Source organism: Micropterus dolomieu, linkage group LG15, assembly GCF_021292245.1.
Source record: "Micropterus dolomieu isolate WLL.071019.BEF.003 ecotype Adirondacks linkage group LG15, ASM2129224v1, whole genome shotgun sequence".
NCBI lineage: Eukaryota > Metazoa > Chordata > Actinopteri > Centrarchiformes > Centrarchidae > Micropterus > Micropterus dolomieu.
This window is the reverse complement of record NC_060164.1, coordinates 15,067,858-15,089,782: the sequence shown is the minus strand read 5'-3', so window position 1 is coordinate 15,089,782 and position 21,925 is coordinate 15,067,858. Positions and strand designations below refer to the sequence as shown.

At 41.6% G+C, this 21,925-nt stretch overlaps 3 protein-coding genes across 6 annotated transcripts in view; 1 reads left to right on the top strand and 2 right to left on the bottom strand.

The window, feature by feature from the left end:
• Positions 1-405: 405 nt before the first annotated feature.
• On the top strand, positions 406-949 carry lg15h10orf53 (linkage group 15 C10orf53 homolog). 2 transcript variants are annotated; one of them, XM_046071230.1, is made up of 3 exons: positions 406-530; positions 636-755; positions 842-949. In XM_046071230.1, the coding sequence occupies exons 1-3, from the start codon at positions 437-439 to the stop codon at positions 904-906; spliced, it is 279 nt and encodes a 92-aa protein (XP_045927186.1). In that variant the 5' UTR covers positions 406-436; the 3' UTR covers positions 907-949. The 2 variants fall into 2 exon arrangements, with proteins under 2 accessions (XP_045927186.1, XP_045927187.1); XM_046071231.1 differs by having other exon boundaries at positions 420-504; positions 600-755.
• A 1,025-nt stretch (positions 950-1,974) lies between these two features.
• ogdhl (oxoglutarate dehydrogenase L) lies at positions 1,975-18,320 on the bottom strand. The gene is made up of 23 exons (XM_046070931.1): positions 18,163-18,320; positions 17,109-17,332; positions 16,580-16,750; positions 15,716-15,818; positions 13,805-13,920; positions 13,547-13,701; positions 12,961-13,107; positions 12,766-12,856; positions 12,496-12,675; positions 12,237-12,365; positions 11,850-12,029; positions 11,597-11,749; positions 10,853-10,955; positions 10,612-10,740; positions 9,906-10,056; positions 6,895-7,022; positions 6,644-6,822; positions 6,445-6,516; positions 5,708-5,833; positions 4,806-4,878; positions 4,560-4,723; positions 4,296-4,450; positions 1,975-4,180 (listed from the first exon to the last, which is right to left on the bottom strand). Exons 2-23 carry the CDS (start codon positions 17,328-17,330, stop codon positions 4,057-4,059), a joined length of 3,051 nt encoding a protein of 1,016 aa, XP_045926887.1. The 5' UTR covers positions 17,331-17,332; positions 18,163-18,320; the 3' UTR covers positions 1,975-4,056.
• The window catches only part of parga (poly (ADP-ribose) glycohydrolase a), a 32,339-nt gene continuing 26,943 nt past the window's right edge, over positions 16,530-21,925 (bottom strand). For 2 of the 3 annotated variants that reach the window (XM_046070932.1, XM_046070933.1), the window contains exon 18: positions 19,332-21,404. In XM_046070932.1, coding sequence (XP_045926888.1) covers positions 21,223-21,404 — 182 coding nt within the window. In that variant the 3' untranslated portion in view covers positions 19,332-21,222. Of the gene's footprint in view, positions 16,551-19,331; positions 21,405-21,925 lie in introns of those variants that run through there. The other variant, XR_006828389.1, reaches the window with a different exon arrangement.

The window sequence follows — 21,925 nt, the reverse complement described above, 5'->3', positions numbered from 1 at the left end:
ACTGAGACTATAGCCTATACAAAACACATTATTAAAAAACGTTGCATCCATAAATTTAAGAAAAATTACACACAACGTTCTTCCCTTTCATTCCACTACTCATGCATAGCTGGACATAGCCTGCACTACGCTCCCTGTTCCCCACCCACATGCCCCAAAATATAATTATATTATATAATTATGACATAGTAAGGTTAGTTATTAAGACCTAAGGAAAAGTAATAAAGTTCCTTGAAAGTAATTTTCATAAAGTGGAATTAGCATTTTACTCATACTATCAAAAGTAGGCTACAATCAGAATTTTGTGGTTCTCATATTGTAATTTAGTGTGTCTAAAGCATTAACAGCCTAATGCTGAATAGGGAATCCTGCACACATTTTGGGAAAGGAGTCCGCGTGCATTGTGTTACAGTTACCCAGGTGACCACAACAAACAATGCCGAGAAACGCGCGAGTGACAATTTGCAGCGGACCTTATGAATCCAACGGGGTCGTCAAACACAGGTCCCGCCGCCTGCAGGGTCTCCAGGGTATGTTTCTCTCCGCATCAGAGTCTAATTAGGATACCTGCTTGTTGTCTGTTTTCTTGAATGTTTTAGGTGAGGTCAAACATTGTCCATCCAATATGTCGGCAGCCGCTTTGAGAGCGCAAGGACACCAGAGCGTCTTGGAAGAAACGAGCGATTGGAACATGGTGGAGCTCGCTGTCAACGGGGAGATCGTCTTCAGCTGTAATATAAAGCAGCTGCAGTTTGGTGAGTTTGGTTAGGACGGATAGCGGACACTGTGATGTCAAAGCGCTGAGCGTTCTGGCAACCCGCGCTGTGCTTTTTCCCCGAAGGTGGAGATGGAGAACTGGACCCTGTTTGCAAAGAAGCTGTAACTGCTGTGGAGAACGCTTACTGAAGATAACCACTTAGATTTTAAATTAAAAAATATAAAACACCAATGTGCATATTTGCTTTTTTCTTATTCAACAACTCAGTCTAGTAAGAGTACAATTACTTTGTGAATAAATGCAGGTATTGATTGCTGCATGGATTCATATGTGATACTGCATGCCCCCCCCCCCAAATTCGCACATACACTGCATGTTTGTAATTTGATTAAGTGCAGATTTGTAAGAGATTTGCATCATTAGAGGACAATTTCAACTAAGCTGGGACCTGCATTATTAATCTTGTCATCCAGTCTTTTTTAAGAGGGTGCCTGTGTCAAAATATGGTTTTTAAGACATTTATCATTTTTGTTTTCATTAGGTTCACATGGAGCATATTCGAGGGTTATGTTTATTCCTAAATTATGTTTAATTACCACACACTAACTGACACACAGGGAAAAAAAACTGGTAGTAGGTTTATGGGTTGATTTCTGGGTCTCTAGGCAAATTATGAATCTGGCATATAGTCCACTGTCTGCACGTTACTTAATGAGAAGTTGGGAGAGACAGGGTACACAAATGGTGAACAGTGGGTGATAGGTGTGGGGTTGGAGGTCAATAGGGGCCCGACAGCCAAGTTTAACCCTGGTGCCCCTTTAAGGCTATGAGTATTTCACCTAGTATTTGTTTCATTAAAGCAAGACTGTATAGGAACTTTTTCTCAGGTGAACGGCCACTGTGGCCACAAGTAACAAGTATGGAAAAACAGTAAATGAAACCACCTGCTCAGTAGTATTTATAACAGTAGCACTGACTCTAATGTCAGCTACACAGCATTATCTTTTCCAAGTTTGCAAACACTGGCTAACATTTAGCCACCATAAGTTACTAGTCACACCAGAGTTCAGAGTTAGTCCGTAACAGCAAAAACTTTGTGTCTTGAAATGAAGGGTAAATATTACTGCTTACAATTTCAACTTTTCATTTGTAAAAGGAAGAATGTGTTTTTTCCTCACAGTCTCACTTTACACCATATACTTTTTTACATTGTCAAACATCATCTACCACCAAAAATCATGACAAAAGCATGTTAATAAACTTACATATATTTTATTGCATATTTTATTATTCCCAGTGTAAGCACAGCTCTATCAAGTTGTGCATGTTTCAATACCCACACTAATATGTGGGCATATTAAACCTTTTTTAAATCGTTAAATATGTAAAGGTTTATGCATGGCTAATGGTTAAATCTCCCAGGTGGAAGTGGAAACAGTAAGCTACAGTATAACCAAACAGGAAGCACAGTTTTATGGAGCATTTCTAATCACAGTGGTAACTAATATCAATTCTGTTAAATACCTGGGGATTTTAATGTGACAACCAGCGTCAATATTGCTCTCAAAGCATCTAAATGCTTTGCTTTGTTTATGTGTGTGTGTGCAGTGTGCATCCCTCAGCCTTCGAAGAGGAAGCTGAGCCTTATGTCCTAAGTAGAAAACATGGCTGCAAGTCTCTGTGCCAGCTGGCTCATGTCTCCTGGTGAAGTGAGGTGTGACAATAAATACAGACTCCTTCACTAACAGCAAAGGTAGCCAAAGCAAATGCAGGCACTAAACCTACTGATGTGTTCAATTTCAGAACAGTCTTCATACCTGTGATATGTGATTTGCATTCACTGTGTAAGTACACCAGTTGGTGGTTTGTGTGCGTCTCATAGCTTCTACTATTCATCCATCCATAATCTAAAAAAAAGAAATAAACAATACAAATACAACTAATATATCCTAGTATTAAGCATGGCAGCAATGGAGGCATCTACAGTACTAAAGCTATTCCAATAACAAAGATTGTCACATATCTGAAATTTGGTGTGTGAACGTTATTAAAGATACAAAGAGTGTACTATTGCTACTTAACCACTCAAGTATCAATGCTGTGACTGATCTGACAGTTTGTGTCTGGTTCTCTTTAGACAAGACATTGAGGTGTATACATACACTGTAGTTATTCCATAAAAGCCCTGTGCTAATTAGTGTTGATTTAATAAAGTGCAGATTCTTCCAGTAAAGCTGTTATGAGACTACATGATGTTGGTCCATGTTTTTGGGGGAGGTTTTCCTCATACAAATCAAGGTTCTAAGGATAAAGGGAAACAGTGGGTGATTTGGGGCTATATAAATAAAAGTTACCTCTTTCACTTGACATAGGGCATTGCCAGGGAACAACAAAGCACAACAATTCTATTCTATCCTGCGTAACGTGTCACAGTGAAAGATAATTCATTCTGCATTTAGAACATGAGGCCCTGGAAAGACTGTCCAAAGTTGTTTAGCCTTCTCTCGCCTAGTTGTGCTTAATGATGCTTCTCACATTGGTTGGGATTCTATGCATGGGAGTCACGATAGAATAATGATCACTTAAAGGTTCAGTGTGTAAGTTTTAGTGGCATCTATTGGTGAGGGTTGCAACTTGCAACCAATGGCTTAACCACGGCTCACCCCTCCCTTTGCAAGAGCGCAGGAGAAACTATGGTGGCTGACACGCTCTGTCGGCTCTTGCGCTAAACAATACGTGTGGTCCTCTGTCCAAATTTCACGTCTCTTCTTACTTCTAATTAAACAGAGTACTACTGCTATTACTACTACAAGTACTACTACTACTACTACTTCTTCTTTGTAAGTATTCAACATGGTGACGAAAAGCGCTCTGAATAGCCGTTTGTCCGTTTGGGCTACTGTAGAAATATGGCGGCGCAACATGGCGACTTCCATGTACGAGGACCCGCAGTGTATGTAGATCGAAATGGCTCATTCTAAGGTTATAAAAACACAATGGTTCATTATGTAAGGTCTTTATACACCACTGAACACATAGTTATGCATATTATGTTGCATTTATGTCAATAGATCCTCCTAAATATTACACACTGAACCTTTAATCTGACACAGTGAACATCACAAAAAACATTACACGTTGCGCAGTCTGAATTCAGTTAGCGCTGCAGACTGAAATTTCACAAATGATAACCAGAAGTTGAAATAATTTTTTCTAAAAACACGAGGCAATGCTCCAGATTGTCAAAAAGCTAAAAGTGCAATCAAGACTTAATAAATAGACTACGGTTGTTGGAGCTGAAACTACACCTCCTGCCTGGTTCTTGTTCCAGTTCTCAATTACAAGTCCTTCCCCTGGAAGGCGCTCAGGTTGAAAGCTGTGTCCATGAACTTCTTCAGCTCATTGAGGTGGGTGGACTTGTTCCCTGTCGCAGGAGCAGCTGCAGGGTCCCGTCCCACATACCTGAAAGAGACACTGAAGGTTTGTCACCAGTGACAGGAGTTCAAATCCCTTACCTGATGACTGGGTTTACCTCTGTCATGTACATATCAGGCTACAAGTGAGTGGAAACCCTTACCAAATGGCTTTCTTGTTAGCCACCACTGTGAGAAAACGTGGCCGGACATAATCATAGTAGCCCATGTTCTTGTGTTCCTCCTGACACCAGACCAGCTCAGCGTTGGCATACTTCTCTGACTCTGCTCTGACCAGATCAAACGGGAATGGAGAAATCTGAGGGGGAAGCCAAAAAATACGTAGAAGAAAAAGTGACAAAATTGCATCACAGTGTGAAAGATACACAGTACATGATATGCTCAGACAGACGAGAGGGATTAAACACCTGTTCAAGTCGGATGATGGCGATGTCTTTCTCCAAATTTAGCTGTTTCCTCTCTTTAGCCAGTTCATAGTACACTTTGCCAGTGCAGAAGATCACCCTCTTCACTTGGGCTGGGTTTTGACTCGCAGGACTCTCATCTGGAATCAACCTCTTGAATGTAGTGCCTGCAGGCATTGAATATGATATGTTACATAACACTGTACACCAACATTCATAGGTCATATTTTAAAATAAAAGTAAAACCACCTTTGGCGAGGTCATCAAAACTGGACCTTGCATCCGGGTGCCTCAGCAGAGACTTTGGAGTGAAAATGATCAGCTGTGAAAAGAAGGAAAAAGTTTCTGAAAAGTGACAAACAACAGACTGATTCTATCATCCGTATCTTCATTGTGTGCTTTGAAAAAACTCCAGAGATAAAAGTTTTTATGTCTTTTCACGCTAATTTGTTGCCACCATATAGCACACATCAGCAGCATTGGGAAAACAAAACATTTCTTTAACAAATAAATAAAACCCTTTGTGCTTAGCCGACCAAGTCCAGAATTTCAGAGTTTTTCATATAAAACAAACAATACTATCCCCTGTTGGCCCCCTCGCTAATTTGCTCAGGAAGTCATTTTCTCATGCTCCGCGAAGCATTGCATTCATTTGCAACAGGGGATCAGTTAAGATATTCACTGTGGCTGAAAAACTGTGAGAGACTGAAAAAAGAGATGTGCATATTCAAAAAAGGAGAAATGCTTTACACACCAAAACTTTATACTCAAACTAGTCCTACTTTAGGGGTTTGAAGTATTAAAGACATATAGAACCAAATTTGCAATATAAACGTTAGGGTCTGTCATTATGAAGCAATAACACACTGAGACATAACTGCAGTTCGTGTCACTTAGGTTTTCATATTTGAGTCTTTGATGTAATTTTAATAACAGATATGACCCAAAGACAGATATGACCCAAAGAAAACATTTTTACTTTCAGCAGGGAATAAGACTTTTAAGACTCTACACATAACTACTAAACATCACTGAGTGTTGTCAAATGACCATCTGAACATTTTCTAGTATGCCAGGATTTATCTTTGTCGAAAGCAGTGGCTTATATGTTTGACTTCAATGTAATCTATGCAAACAATGTTACACTTTACCGGTTTTCTGAATGGCAGCAGAATCTGCCGTCTGATCACATGACAGTAGTTAGCAGGCGTGGAGCAGTTGACCACAATCCAGTTACAGTCATACAACTGCTGGACTTCAAAATCTCCACAGAACTCCTTTGTAAAAAAAAATAAATAAATAAAAAGTTTACAAAAGGAATTAATAAAGATAGAAACATAGATAACATAGACATGTAGACAACATTACAGATCAAATGTTGGTTGCAGCAATGTTTTTTTCTTGTGATTAAGTAGGAGATGTACAGTAGCGCACGAGTGCATCACTGTATCTCTCTTTCACAGACACACACACAGACACACACACCACAAAGGATGTTAATCCATTACTATGCTCCCACTAATAGTTTGATCAATATCCCATTTGAAGATTTATCTGGTAAGCTTCTGCTGATACAGCTCGCTGGGGTCCCTCCTTGAATGTTCCCCCGTGCCAGATCACCAATGGGACCTGAGTTACTGCTGAATACCAACGCTTTGCAGGCCATAATGAAGAGACTTTTCAGCTCTAGAGAAATCGGCAATCATCACTTAAATAATCACTTAAGTGGTCATGACATCAGCACAGCCAATTAAACAAGAAGCCGTTGGATGTTAACTGCAGCAAACTGTGGCAGCTTAGAGATTCTCTGGCATATATCATTAGATGATCATGTTCCTCAAATGGGTAACCATTAGAGCCATAATGTGAATTTTACATTTGAACATACAGGGAAGTGATCGGGATCATCTTTGCTCATTTGCAGGAAGCGTTCAGGTCGGGCTGATGAATGTTCTGGGCCCTGAGGACAGAAGAGAAGAAGAGCAAGACACTAAATGACAAAATGGAAGAAGAATAAACACGTATTCCAAAAAATTACATATTCTTTTTTCCAAAGCAGTATAGCCTGGTTTATTTTCAGTTCTCACCATTCCCTCCATCCCATGCGGTAGCAGTAGGACAATACCATTGTTGCGGACCCACTTGGCCTGGCCTGGGCTGATGAACTGGTCAATGATACACTGGGCTGTGTTGTGAAAGTCTCCAAACTGCGCCTCCCAGAGGATCAGAGCATTCGGACTGGCCATAGCAAAGCCAAGCTCAAAACCTGAAGTCACAGTCATTGTTACATGGCGCTACAAAATGGCATGCTCTGTGGCCAGAGTGGCTTCAGTCTTACCTAGCACTCCATACTCCGATAAGGAGCTGTTGCAGACAGTGTAAGGAGCCTGGTTAGCCCACAGGTGGTTCATGGGAACACAGATACGTTTGTCCACCTCTTGGTCGTGCAGAACATGGTGACGGTGACTGTACAAGAGAGGTAGAGGCATAAAGGACTGAAACTGGCATATAGAAACAAGTCTACAGCTATGCTCAGGGCCGTGAGGCTGTACTTAGACACAGCTTTGTTTGAGCGAAATGCTAAAGTCGGTATGCTAACATGCTCGCAATTTAAATGTTCAATATCTTAGTTGTTAGCATGCTTAAAACCGGAATCATTGTGTTTCATCTTTGGGGATCATGACAATCCATCCAGTCTGGACAAAACTGGACTGACAGAGACTGACTGATTGACCGAGAGACAGACAGACAGAAAGACATTGCCATCCTTGGAGCCATGCTAAAAAACATCACTGTTGTGCCAAGTCATCCATTCGTTTATGGTACTTGAAAAGAGTGAGGAGAAAAGAATCATCTGTTACTAAGATAGCATATCACACTCAAATTAAGTGGGGTGTAAAGAAAAACAACACTAACCCCACAAAACAATTTAAGATACTGTGACATATGTTCTATACTGCAGCTTATAATTATTTTCATCATTGATTAAACTATTGAATTATTGAATACAAATTTCACTTTACGACAATAAAAAAAGTGAAAAACAGAAAATCACCACATATAAGAAGCTGGAACCACTTAATGTTTGTCAGTTAATGTAATTTTTCATTAATTACTTAAATGATTAATCCATTAACGATTTTTGATTTAATTTAATGTTTTACCACTAGTATTTAGAGGACAAAAACAGTATGCCATTTATAAGTGCAGAACAATATAGCCACAAAAGGCTTTTCTAGGGCAATAGGATTTCTTTCAAAGGTTCTTAACCCAGTAGATGCAGGGTAAACACACACATGCAGCCCCTGTTCTTGCCCACAAAGGCACTCCACGAAGAGTAGCCTCCTCTCTCCTTATCATCAGTCAGTATGAAGCCCAATAAGAGCTGATGGGAGCACAGAGCCGAGCGTTAACAAGCTCTGCCAGTCCGCTCGCTCCCAGTGTAGGAATCAGCTTTCAAAACCAGCACGATCAGACAATCACTTAAACCCCTTTAACATCACTTTAATGACATCTACACACACACACACACACACACACACACACACACACACACACACACACACACACACAGTGCTAGAGGTTATGTAATGGTAAGGCGGAAGAACTGCAGGAAACAAATTCTATTGATTATTATCTTGAATGTGATATATTACCTCCTAGAAGACTACGTGATCATTATAGCCCTTTGAATAATATCACCCATAATTATGGTCTAATGAGGACACATAACGCACTGCATAATTATTATGTTTGATCCTTGTTCCACATTTGCAGGATATACACTTTCTCTTCAAGAAATCCTTTGATGAAAAGAACACAATCGAGAGCAGCCAGCATTAATTGAGGTAACACACATCATTTCATGTTCCATTTTCTCAATCCACCCGCACATCATCCAAAGAGGACCCAAAAACCTCACGAGAATGAGGTCTTTCTATGGGATTGCCTCATGAACTGCATGCCCTCTCTACATGTCTCTACTTTCTTTAGTTAACACACACAAAAACACACACTCACTCTTCCTCTGCCTAGGGGCCCCATTAGTCAGGGAAAGGGGTGCACAGCGCAGCGCATGCAACCCACCCAAACACGGCGACTGAATCCATTAGTCCACGCTGTTACGTACATCACGGAAACGCAAGCATGTTCACTCAACTGTAACATGCCAATATGCTCAGCTCCTAAGAACTATGAAGGGGAGCAGAGTAGTGGGGGATGAAAAAAAGTGTAGGTGGGAGGAGGAAAAAAGCAATATGGGGTGGTGATAAAGTGGGTATAGCTGAAGTACGATGAGAGAGAAAGCTTGCGGACTCAACTGACACAGAAGAGGATTTAAATAAACAACAGGTGATACAGAGATGCAGGGTGGATGTAATGTTTGACTGCTGTAATTTTTTTCCCAGCCAGGCAAATTGCCCTGCTGAAGGGGACAGCAAACAGGGAGAAGTAGATGTCAGTGGTAAACGTGAGGCAAAAGAAAAAGCCCCATAGCCTCTCGTTAGTTAGTGTGATATATGTTGCTGTGAGCTGGGGAGGGGTGGGCCTGGGCGGTGGTGTCATTGAAGATGGGTTGGTGGAGAAGTGATAGGGTGCAGACGAGACGGGCACAGTGAAAAGGGGAGCTGGTTTTGTTCATGTGTCACTCGTTCCCTCCATACCATGACAACACCATGTGGGTTTCACACTTCCCAGGAGACTGCGCTGACGTTTTCTGTCTGTCAGACTCCTTGTGCCACACTCCCCACCCCCACCCTAATTACTTAATTCACTCTCTTTAGGAGACTTCTCTTAATATCTGATAAAGTCAGGATGACAGGCTCACCCTGACATACTCAGCAAATGTGCCATTTGGGGCAAAATCAATCTAAGAGGCAATGCACGGCTGGGTGACATCGTTGAAATCATTATCACAGTGTTATAAAAATATACTGAACATGAGAAAAAACTCTTTATATATGTAAATAACTCCTCCATTGTGAAATCTGTAGAACGATAAAAATATAATGTAATTTCATCTCAGTATGATTTAGATGAAAGTTGATGAGCAATTTTGTCTGATTAGCACCCAGCCCTACATTATTATAAGGAAAGATAAAGCTAATTTCTGATTGAAAAATCGATTAAGTGAGTTAATTCATTGAATGGGGAAACTGTGACTCTGACTGACTATGATTCTTAAAACACTCTATTTATTCAGCAACTTTACTTGATCCATCAGCACAGCGGAGCTGCACAATGGTCAACAGTAAAAGACTGTGGTGGAGGGGGAGCTCCTTCTAGTCTGACAGCATTAATACCAGAAGCCTGAAGAGGCTACAGTTTTCAGTGGTGTTGACATGGACTCACCTAAAGGTTCCCCGCTCCACATCCTGCCCGCTGAGTCGTACATGGATGCCTTCTTTGAGAAGGGAGCCAAAGGCCATGTACTCTCCCAGAGCCCAGTCCATCTGCCGATTCGTCACCAGGTCAGCTCGACCACGCAGGATACGAGACACACCTGGTGAACACACACACATTCAAATGATGGTTGCAGCAATGTTTTTTTCTTGTGATTAAGTAGTAGATGTACAGTAGCGCACGAGTGCATCACTGTATCTCTCTCTCTCACACACACACACACACACACATAGGAACGAAAGTGAAAGTGATATCTTAGCACTGGGGAAGGTAGTGTAAAAAGCAATGGACCAACGTACCGTATTGTAAATAACATTAAAAACCCCTGTGGCAATCTAAATTGCTATAGCGTGAGCCGAATCAGCTGTGCAGGCCAAACACCTGCTGTTGGAAACTGATGTCTTTAAAGGTGAACTGCTTTAATTGACATAATATCATCCCTGTAGAAAAAAAATCAAGTAAACGTGGCACTGTTTATATTTTATGGATCTTTATCATATCATTAAGCGGCATGTATCCTATATTGTTCTGCAGTAATGTGAGCTCTTCTCTCATTGTGTACAATCCTTGCACAGCATATCCGTATTAGTATTAGTAATACTATACATGCTATGTATGCATGCTCTATTCTCCAGTACAAAGCAACTAAACTCACCAGGGTGGATTTTAAAATCTTCCAGAGGCACTGAGCTGGCTGTCTGGCCAATGTGCTGCAGGACCTCCTCATCCAGCCCTGTGGGGACACAGATCATGCTCCTGGGCTCTCCCTCTGCTGTGAAGAAATCTACAGAGAGAGAACGCTTCACTCCAGCAGGAAGAAAAACGTATTCACAGAAAAAGCAGCCAATCAAATGAAAAATTTTAATTGAATCACTGTCTGCAAAGAGACAATTTACCTGGCCACGGGGAGTCAAGCCAGTGTCGAATGTGTAAAATCTTTTCATCCTTGGAGCTGGTGTATGCCTCCTCACATATCTTGTCATATTTGGCAACTTCTTCCTGCAACCCCATTTGGTCATGTGTGATAGGGACAATGACAAATTCCACATATGAAGTGACGCAAACACAGTTTTTTGTTTACTTCCATTAAAGGACTAAAGCTGACTAACAAAAACTGTGTGTAGCTGAGGCAGGGAGACAGAGAGAAAGAAATATGAAGGGCGGTAGCACCAGCAGTAATGGTTCTGCCTTGCTATATTAAAAATGGGGCTTTTGCAAGAGTCCAAATGGCAGGCCACACAACAGAAAACAATGTCCATCAAAGGAGGAGAGAGGCGCAGCAGTATTTCTCTTGACATGTGGTATAAAAAAAATTCAGAATAGATGTTACAATCAAAGTTTCTGTTTTGGATGAAGAATTGCATTGACTGATGCCAGAATCTGAGATATATTTCAACTTCATTGAGCAATATATACTCTCTGAGGGATTGTGGGGCTGTGTGATTGAACTGAGGCAGTAAATTGAAACTCAAATACAGCAGTGCTGGCACAACGTATTCACTTGAAGGCTAGGGTAATATCTAAGTGTGATTTAATGCACAAGTAGTCCAGTGGATGGAGATACCAAATAAAACAGTATACAGTAGCAGCTACCAGTATACAGTATATTTAACAAGAGCAAACAGCATTAGATCACAAACCTCAAATTCCTGCAGCGTCACCACTCCCTCAGCAATGAGCTTGTCAGAATACTTTTTCAGCACATGCTCCTGCCGACGGATCTGTTTGTACATCAGCGGTTGGGTGAACATGGGCTCGTCCATCTCATTGTGGCCAAAGCGCCTGTAAGAAACCTGTACATACACACACACACCTCAAAAACAGAGGCCATGTCTAAGTGTGTACTTTTGATTGTGTTTCCTGTCAGTCCATTAAGACTCAGCTGTGACTAACCAGGTCAATGACAACATCCTTGTTGAAGGTGGCCCTCCACTCTGCAGCCACCCGGCACACGTACATTACAGCCTCGGGGTCATCGGCATTCACATGGAAGATGGGTGCATTGACAACCCGAGCCACATCGGTGGGGTAGGGGGAGGAGCGGGCCACTCGAGGGTCTGTAGTAAAGCCAATCTGAAAGGATCACATGCAAAAGTTGATATAATTTAGAGTCTGAAATCACACTCAAGAAGATGAAAATTATTTTTAGTGCAACAAATTAGCTAATTTTGTTAGTTTTGATGTACAGTTTTTTGGAATGATGAATTAAACAACAGAATTGTGTAAAACTATAACACATTGTGTCAGGTACAGTAAACGTAACACCGAACTCTCCAATACCTGGTTGTTGACAACCACATGGATTGTACCATGTGTGGTGTAGGAGGGGAGCTCACTTAGGTGGAAAGTCTCATATACAACTCCTTGTCCAGCAAAAGCAGCGTCACCATGAATCAAGATGCACATCACCTGGGAAAAAATCCCATCATAGACTCAGCAAGACAGAGTAGCACCATCTGTGTATCTCTTATGCACACATCTACATTTACACCCCCAAACACAAATCTAGTCACCATCTGCCTGGTACAATAACTGTTACCTTCTTTCCCTGAGTGTCTCCTCTGTAGAACTGCTCAGCTTTGGCCTTGCCCTGAACCACCGGATCCACCGCCTCCAGGTGGGAGGGGTTTGCCATGAGTGACAGCGTGATGTTCTTGTCCGTCTCACGGTTGATCCTCTCGTGGTACATCCCAAGGTGGTATTTGACGTCGCCCGACCCCTATAGATGTAAAAAAGGTTATGAAATAAAGCAAAAGTTGCATCTCCAGAATGCTTTCTGATAATTCTCACAAAACAGCAGTTCCCTCACCTCATCGGTGGCCTCTAACTTGGGGTCGAACTGACAGAAGATCTGATTCAGCTCCTTACGGATCACATTGGCCAAGACATTCAGTCGACCCCTGGAAGTACAGTTTACAAAGCTTACATCGAACATGGATGGATGAGAATTAGCAGTATGCATAGACTGAACGGAGAGGTAAGAAAATATAGAATATACAGGTACCGATGAGGCATTCCCATGATTACACTTTCAATGCCTGCAGCACTCGACTTGTCAATGATGGTTTTAAGAGCAGGGATGAGCACTTCACAGCCCTCCAGACCAAAACGTTTCTCTGATGACCACTTTCTGGCCAGGAAGTCCTCAAATCTAGACAGTTCAGATTTAGGGTTAAATGGAGGGTTTTGCCACTAACAAGTAGCTTTACACAACTGATGATACAGATTAACCCTGTCACTGATAATTATGATGATTCTTGGAACAATGATGGTTTAGAGCACTCAAGCGTTTAGCAAATTTATTTCGCTACCAATGTGTGTGTGGGTGTGTGTGGGTGCGTGTGTGTTAATAGAAATGACAACACTGCAAGAACACAAGACAGTCAAGGATACAATAAGAAGAATAGGAGAATCACTTCCAGGAACCTACAGTAACTTCTGACATAATTTATCAAAGATGATAATGAGCTCACATGATGAATGGGGTGTTTTGTTTATGTTATGTGAGCCTCTGATGGGAGCTATAACTAAAAGTGAGATATTGTGCTGTCATCAAAGAGTAAGTCAGTAGGTGTTTATTCATTGCTGACCGTGTGGATCTGACCAGGCGGGCTAGCAAAGTTCTCTTCTCAGCATTAGTGAACTGCATGATTCCCGGAGTCTCAAATTTCTGACGAATCCACTGACACTGGTCCATGTTGTTAATGAACATAAACTCGACCCCTATGTGACCACAGTAGGATGTCTAAAAAAGGAGAGATTAAAAAAACACAAACAGCTTGGTACAGTGATATGGCTTTCCCCCATCATCAGACACATGCACGGACACAAACACACAAACAACATACCTCTAGTCTGTGTATGATTTCTTTAAGAGGAAGAGTGGTGTTTTCTCCTCCGATGAAGGTGGTGGAAGGCAGCCGAAAGCTCCTATCCAAGTCAGACTCATCAAGACCATAGAAACCTACGATACCATTTGAAAAGCAAGCTTGTTTAAGACTTTCATAACAGGCCTACCACATAACCTACGGACTGGCCCTGAGCACATGTTCCATGTCGTGACAAAAATTTTAATTAAAGCTATTTTTTATTTGTTCACATTTGTCAGTTGCGATCACATTTTGGTGTAGTAGACAAAGGAAGCTGTTAGCTTCCAAGGGAGGACATAAAAAAATCCAAGGATCCAAACCAAAGAACACCCAGAACAAATCCGTTTTAACACAGTAATATGCAAAGACCTGTCTTTGAGAGAGAGAACATTTTTGACAATTGACAAATGGTTTAAGTCATTTATCAATCATATATGCCAATGTGAGGATTTGCGGATTCAATCCATTTTACACCATTGTAAATTGATTCCTTTGGGTTTTGGACTGTTGGTCCGGCAAAACAAGCAATCTGAAGTGGAATCTGACCTGCCCTGATCACCTTTTGTTTTAATTAATAGAACCACAGTACTGCCTGCAAACTTAGAGAATAACACTGCAGTGAATCAACTTAAATGTTCATCCAAGCAAATTTGTATTTGATGGCAAAATCTGTGACAAAAAAGCTCAAATAAAAACAGTTATCCAGGATGCATTTGCAGACAGTACAATAGCGGGAGCTGTGGAGATACAGCATCAGTATCTGCGGGCCCACATAAGTTCCTGTGCTGACAAAGCCCACCTGAGAGAGCTGGTCAAGCTCAAGATTGCAGGCAACATAAGAGGAGACAAGTGCAAATCATATTAGGATCTCAGCACAGACAAAGGGGTCCCAAAATAGACTCTTGTACTATCAGCTGACCAAATAAGGGGCCACGGAGTCAGTCATTAGCTTTCATTAGGGAGCTATAGCCCTGGTGACAATACATAATGCGATGCTATGTTCTGACACACACTGATCACTGATAACAGCAGCCAACAGAAACAATGTCTCTCTCTCTCTCTCCTCTTTTCTAGCTATTACTAGTATAGACTTCGATCGCCTTCTGTGGCCGTCCCGCACCCGCCGATCCTCTGTCCACTAAATGAAATGGAGAATGACAAGAGCTAGGCCTAAGATTAATCACGGCATTAGGCTGACCAACCCTTATATTGGCAAATAACGTGATGGGGCCTTTTATACTGGAATACCACTTACACGTCTGGCTCTGATGAGTTATGCAACCCTGGACCAGAGATGTGTGGATGTGTGCACATGTATGCACATCCCTCCAAGGGATACAGAAATGTTATTGAAATAACAAGTGCAGGAAAAACACATATCAGATATATTCATTCCAAGGCAAATTAAGCTTTTGAAGTAACCCTGCCAATGAGAATAATATGGTTATGATAGAAATCCTTACACATCAAGTGTCCGGAGGTAATTACAAGTAAGGACTTCTAAAGCAGGAATCTAATCAGCATATATAGGGCCTGTGGGTTAAATCTATATGCCTTTAGTTAGGAAAGGGGGATAAAATAAGAAGTTCTAAACCTCTACTGTACAAAGTCTCAACTCAATGTCAAACTGTAGTGAATTTAGATGACTCTGTGTCCATGTTAATGATTTTGACAATACATTTTATTTTGACATGTATTTTTGAAACTTTAAAGCCTTAGATGTCTCAGATAGGTTTCATGGAGGTAATGAAACTACCTCAGTAAATGAAAAATGATGAAGACAAGTCCATTCAACACAACAACAAGACAAAATCCTTCCTCCTTTTACAATTTAGATTTTTGGTAGGTGTTTCTGATGTTTAATGGAACGATTGAAGTTCTGAAGCTCACCTAACTTATCGATGGTGGTGATCAGGTCGGAGGGAACAAAGGAGTCCAGGTCAGCCTCCAGGATTCCCAGAGGATCTAACTGGGCAACATGGTGACCACGAATCTACACAGAGAGAAAGACAGAGACATGAAGGAGGAGGGAGAAGAGATGAGGAGACTCAGGTAAAAAAGATCAAGTGACAGGCAGCAGATAATAAGATGCATGATGCTGATTGTGAACAGCTTGAGAATAAGCTAACACTCAGTTATAGGTCAACCTTTTTGAGAAAAGAGCCCCATGGGAGTGCTTTTATGTCAATGTACACACACATTTCCACAAGGATTGCAACAAGCGGGGAATAAAAGTGGCGCATTTGCCAAAAGACAGAATTTAATAAATCCCTCAGATACTTCCTTGAATTAATTGGAGGGCAAGGGGAAATGTTACCACCTGTTTTGTTTAAGTAGTCTCTTTGATATTTCCATTTTCAAAAAGCAGCCAGGGTAAGTAGGTTAGAGTTAATCTTGCAATTTGCATAACCTCATGCAGTGACAAACAAATCGTATATTCCTTTTAACACAAGGTCACACAGTATAAACAGCTTTCTTTGCCAGTTGCATCTGTTTTGGCAAGTCAAGTGGATTTTGTTTGATGCATTTTTCACACACGCACGTCAGAGATACAAATAGTGAGCCAGCAGTTGCTCGAGGTAGATGACATCTTAATTCTGTACACAGACACCACATTAAGATTTAAATGGATGCCCATGAGATATGTGATCAATCTTTTAATTTGTAAATAACATAAATCCACATCATACAAGCTGATAGCTAATGTGTGTATGTGTGTGTGTGTCACAGCTAGGCCTGGGGAGTGTGGGGTACCTGGTAGGCTCTAATTAGAGTGTGCACAGCCAGGTGGTCCTCCACCACTTTCTGTGCCATGTCTGGTGAGTGAGCCCGCACTCGGCCCTGGAGCAGAGCAGAGGGGCATCTCTCACCTGCCTCGCCAGACGGACTGGAGGCCTGGATGTTACGGAAGAATGCGTCCCAAGACTAGAACACAGAGAAAAACAGATCCAGCAGAGGCAAGCAGGTCCATCGCAAACAAGTAGGCTACCACAAGTAGGCTACCCCTGCTGCTTACTGACCGCAGAGATGGGAGGACAGTGAAAGGCTGGATGGAAATCAAGCACACTGATCTACCAGCACACCTAGTGCACATTTATTAAGTGCCTTCTGGCTGAACTGTAGTTCAAGGCCAACACTAGCAATAGCAGTTAATTGTAACAGCTGCTAAACCAACTGTGTTAGACATTGTTCCCTCTAAAAATTTCCATTCATGGTATAAAAAAAAAACTCAACCTGTTATTTATTAATGTGAGAAGAAATGCCACATGTGGCACACTGTTACCTCGTGGACGTTTTTATGATCCTCCAGCCAGGCAAAGTACATCTCCTCCACATAGCTGGAGCTGCTGGCCACCACTGAGAGAGCAGGCGCAGATCCGGAGGTGCACCCTCTCCGGGGATCGAGCCAGCGCCTGGCCGGGGCCTCTCCGCATCCACGAAGCCACTGACCTCCCCCGACACACCCACCCCTCAGCACACCCGCTAACGCCCGAAAGTGACTCATGGCTAGAGAGAGACAAAGTGAAAGACAAAGTTGGGGGTTAGAGACTTGTTTTTTTTACTGCAAGTCTACATTTTTCACAGCAAACCAAAATTCTATTTATGTACATTGTTGTTTTTATTTCACACTTGCTGTGGCTATGTAAACGTCTGATTCCCATGCCAATAAAGCCCATTTGAATCGAATTAATAATTAGGCCTTTCATAACTCTTCAAATGCCGATGTCGTCTGTTGTTTGACTGGCAATAATTTTTGCAGAAAAGGTGTGCATGACTGGGCTTGACTTCGCAGTTCTGAATGAGGATTTTCTGAGTCACACATCAAACTATATTCCAGCTGCTCCAAGTGATTGTTGCTATGCGCAGATCGCATCACACTCAACGGGGACATATTGCGCACAGGCTCGTTATCTGAAATGACCATACAGTTTTCTATAGGAATTCCACGGAACGAAGCAGCATACTAAATACTTTGGACTACGGCCACGTAAGGGCCTGTGCGTCTTTCTGCGCAACATCCCTGCAGCTGCAAAAAGCGAACAACCAGAGTATCGATGGTAGAACTTACTGCAGTATCAGCTCGCTGCTACAACCTCCTCACCTTTCCCTGCAGGACGCTTTACTGGCTTCTTCGGGCTAAAGCGCCGACACCAGTGTCATAACACCGCATATTTCACTCTGGATCTGTTACTTTTTCCCTTGACCACTAATCCCTCAACGTCAACATAAATCCTCATAATCTCCCCTCTGCTCCGCCATCGGAAAAGCGCGGCATGACGGGAAATAGGACAGCGCTGGAATGCTACCTACGATTTATTTCTAGAAATTACATTTACCTTATACAGCACCGCTCTTTGACTCTAGTGTCATCGCCGAAATGTCTAAGTAGGACAGGTATGAGTGAAGGTGACACAGATCTGAGTGCAGACGGCTCGACACGCCCCTCTCCCGCGTGTCAGGTGGTGCACAGCGAGCGGCACCCGAAGGTGCCCGTGGTGCCTATTGTAGGTAACGGCCATACACATCAGCTCAGGGAGACAAAGAAAGGAAAACGGTCATGAAACTTCACTTTATTTTCAGGCAAGTTTTGTTTCTTAAATATTACAAAAAAAGTGATCAGAAATCTATTCATTTTTGTGCAATCGATTATATAATCAGGATACGTACAACTGCACACATTTCTCATCCAGACAGGTCATTTTTCGCCCCTCTAAATGACAACACACGTCTTTCCCCTCAGTGTTAATTATATAAGCCAATTAAACTTTTATAAAGGCTGAACATGAGTCATTTGAGCAAGTGGTTTCAGATTGATGGGCTTCTACCTTGAGTGGGTTAAACAATAAGATAATTGGCCCTCCCTCACTCCAGCCTCTTTCCTCCCCCCAGTCAAGATTTTCATCATTCATACTTGCTGGCACAGACAGAACAGCATTATCAATTATGACAAAACACACTACTGACAAGGGGAAAATGGAGTGGGCATGAGTTGCAAGAGGATTTACCAGACAGATCAGTGTAGGTCTAAATATCAGAGCATCACATTAATCAGAGACTCCTTATGTGGTTTTCAAACTGGTGATCTTTGTACAGACTGTTATGCAGTGCAGACTCTCCTTTCAACATCACCAAAGTGTCTAATTTATTCATTAAAATATTTATTCACCATCCATGCCAAGAATATACTCACTATGCTTTACCTCCAAAACAACACACACTTGTGCTCAGAGTTGTATGCTCCGTTTTCATTGCATTTGTGTTTGATGCTGTTCTCCGGCTGACCTGGTGAACATAGGGTCAGGCAATTATGAACTGAAATGCCATTTTGTTGTAGTGACCTCGCCTCCTGACAAAGATGGATCAAAGACCAGTTGCTTTCTGGCATTTTATTAATAGTGTTCATCAATGAAAAGACCTCTGCCGCTGGGTAACATTACAGGCTTGGTGTTAAATTACATCCTGTTTAAAATAATTACATCACCAGACAGGACAAAAGTGGACCAGCTTTTCAGTGTTTGAAACATTTATTGTGTATGGGGAAATTAAACAAGTGACAATTCTTTAACCTCCTATTTCCGTTTGGCTGTGGTTATTCATTTGTAGGATTCACCTGGCACATCCAGTCAATGCTCAGTGTCCAAATCCATTTTTGATTCAATCCAGAAGGCACCAGCAACCTAAATCAAGTTCATGTCCAGGTGACCCACGCTCACAACAGCCATCAACCGTTAGGTCTGCCAAACCAAATTGACTTTGCACGAGTCCACAGCTCATCTGGTCAATGCCTGGCTCAGTACAAAGAGTGGGAGAAGCAGATAATGTGTAATCCACTTACCAAAGCCAAGCCTACACACCATTTATGGAAGTCCACGTCATGAGGTTATTTAGGAGCCCTAATTCATCTAATAAAGCATGTTTGGAGGCAGAATCAAATTTGTCTGAAAGCCCTCGGTACACGTGCTATTATAAAACTCAATCACATTTCAAATGATTAAATAATGTATGATTTCATGAAATTAAGTGACAAATGTGTGTTGCCAAGGCACGGTTACAGACATGCACATAAAAAAAAAGAAATTCTCTCTGATGAAGGCAAAATCTGTTATTTCTACCTGATCTATGAATAATCACTTTCAAGAAACTATATACTGAGAACACTGCAGAATGGCTCCTTGACATGAAGTTTGGTTAACATTAAAATGTGTGAGCTAACCAAAGTGAGGCTATGCAACCTATAAATAGCTGGTGCCCAAATAATTTTGCTTGTATTGTACTGATCCTTTGGTCGTTAGGCAGTAAGTCAAAGTGATTTAAGCAAAGATATACCATATTAACAGGATTTAGCTATAACTTTAATTAAGAAGTTATAATAAAAAGAGTACAACCAAATTAAACAAACTAAAGTACAATACTATGCAATACATTTACAACCTTTGATCTATTTATGAACCCATTATTAAATATTACCCACACTGTCAATCTGAAAATACAGTAAATAATAAAAAGCATTACCATAGCTCCAAAGTAAACGTTGGGTAAAAACATTAATAAAAATAACATTTTGCGTGCAATTCTTTATCTGCCCCCCCTTTATTTGTATATACATTAGTAATACTGTGCTTAGCAGTGAATATATTTGAAAATGATTAAATTACTCAGAATAGAATCAACGGTCTAAGATGAAAATCACCATAAACCCCTTGTATCTGTTTCATCTGAGACAATTCTCATACCAGCGACCCTTTCATTGACAGTTTTGACTCATATTAAAATAAGCCTGAAGGACAATATGCGTGTTGAATGTCGACACCCTAGAGGATATAAAAGAGCAGCATATATTTGAGTATTTGATAAATAAATATAACCCATGCATAGACTATGGCATCTCATTATCGCTCTGCATTCAGGAACCTCACCACTGCCTGGGTATGGTAAATAGAGAAAACAACTCATCCAAAAAAGTAGCAAACACAATATAGGACGAGATAACCAGGGAGGATGATCATGTCCTGGATTATCAATAACAAAAAGTGTCCATAACCATGCATATGCACATTTGGCCGTATTTGTTATTAGTGTGTAAAAATAACAATAATTTCACATCACATTTTTACTAAAGAAAGGCCTAACAGCAACCAGGATTTACTATTGCTCTAAGTATCTGAAACATTTCACCACATTTGGTGACACAATACAAGGCTCCTATAAAACCACCAACAAGAAAGGCAAAACTGTGTTTTGGTAGTTTGTATGTAGGGATCACAAACTTAAAGGGAGTGTGTGTGTGTGTGTGTGTGTGTGTGTGTGTGTGTGTGTGCGAGTGCGAGATTGTAAGCAAAAGGCTCTTTTACACGTAGAGACAGCATAAGGGTGGTTAGGTTGTAGCTCTTCATGTGTTAATGAGAGTCCGATGTTACATGGGACATCCCGGAATCCTTGACAGCGTCAGGGGCGTCGGCAGTAGCAGGGGAAGAGACATTCTCATAGATGAAACTGTAGAGGCTGACATCAGGTCGAGTCGTGCGGCAGTTCTTACACACCACACTTGAGTACTGGTTTAAAAGGCTGTACAGCCTCCCTGGGAGGGAAAAAGATGGCGGTGGAGAGAGAGGAACAGGATGAGAGAAATAGACTAAAAGGACAAACGGGTTGAGAATCAAACAGCAAGCAAGAGAGTTAGAAACTGTAAGAAAAAAAGAACAGAAAAATGAAAGCGTGTTCGTGCTCATTTATAAATGACGGGCTCGTACACGTACACACACACACACACAAGCCGTAAGCTTTTTCTCTGTAGCTCCACTTTAGGAAATGGATGGCTGGAGGGGAATTTCTCTGAAAGGCTTCAATAAATGTCAGCGAAAGAAAAATGAAAAGAGGGGGAGGGGAGAGGCTGGGGTCAGTTCAGGCAGTAATCCACTCTGCAGCTGAGGCTGAATGGATGGGCTGAGGAACGGAGACGGCCCATAAGGTGGAATAACTTAACATACAGATGGACTGCATTCTGTTATTTATGCATACTGTCCCTGTAATGACGCCAACAAGGACAACCTCCATGTGCTGTATGAGCCTCAGGAGTCCCACAATCCCAACAGCGGCTGA

Bases quoted from the DNA above. Each gene is read 5' to 3' on its own strand.
- lg15h10orf53 (XM_046071230.1), top strand. From the start codon at position 437: ATGCCGAGAAACGCGCGAGTGACAATTTGCAGCGGACCTTATGAATCC. The intron at 531-635 runs GTATGTTTCTCT...ATATGTCGGCAG, and splicing joins CCGCCTGCAGGGTCTCCAGG to CCGCTTTGAGAGCGCAAGGA. The intron at 756-841 runs GTGAGTTTGGTT...TTTTCCCCGAAG, and splicing joins TATAAAGCAGCTGCAGTTTG to GTGGAGATGGAGAACTGGAC.
- ogdhl (XM_046070931.1), bottom strand. From the start codon at position 17,330: ATGAGTCACTTTCGGGCGTTAGCGGGTGTGCTGAGGGGTGGGTGTGTC. The intron at 13,921-15,715 runs GTGAGCTTCAGA...ATGGTATCGTAG, and splicing joins CACCACCATCGATAAGTTAG to GTTTCTATGGTCTTGATGAG. The intron at 13,702-13,804 runs GTATGTTGTTTG...CTCCTTTTTTAG, and splicing joins AAATCATACACAGACTAGAG to ACATCCTACTGTGGTCACAT.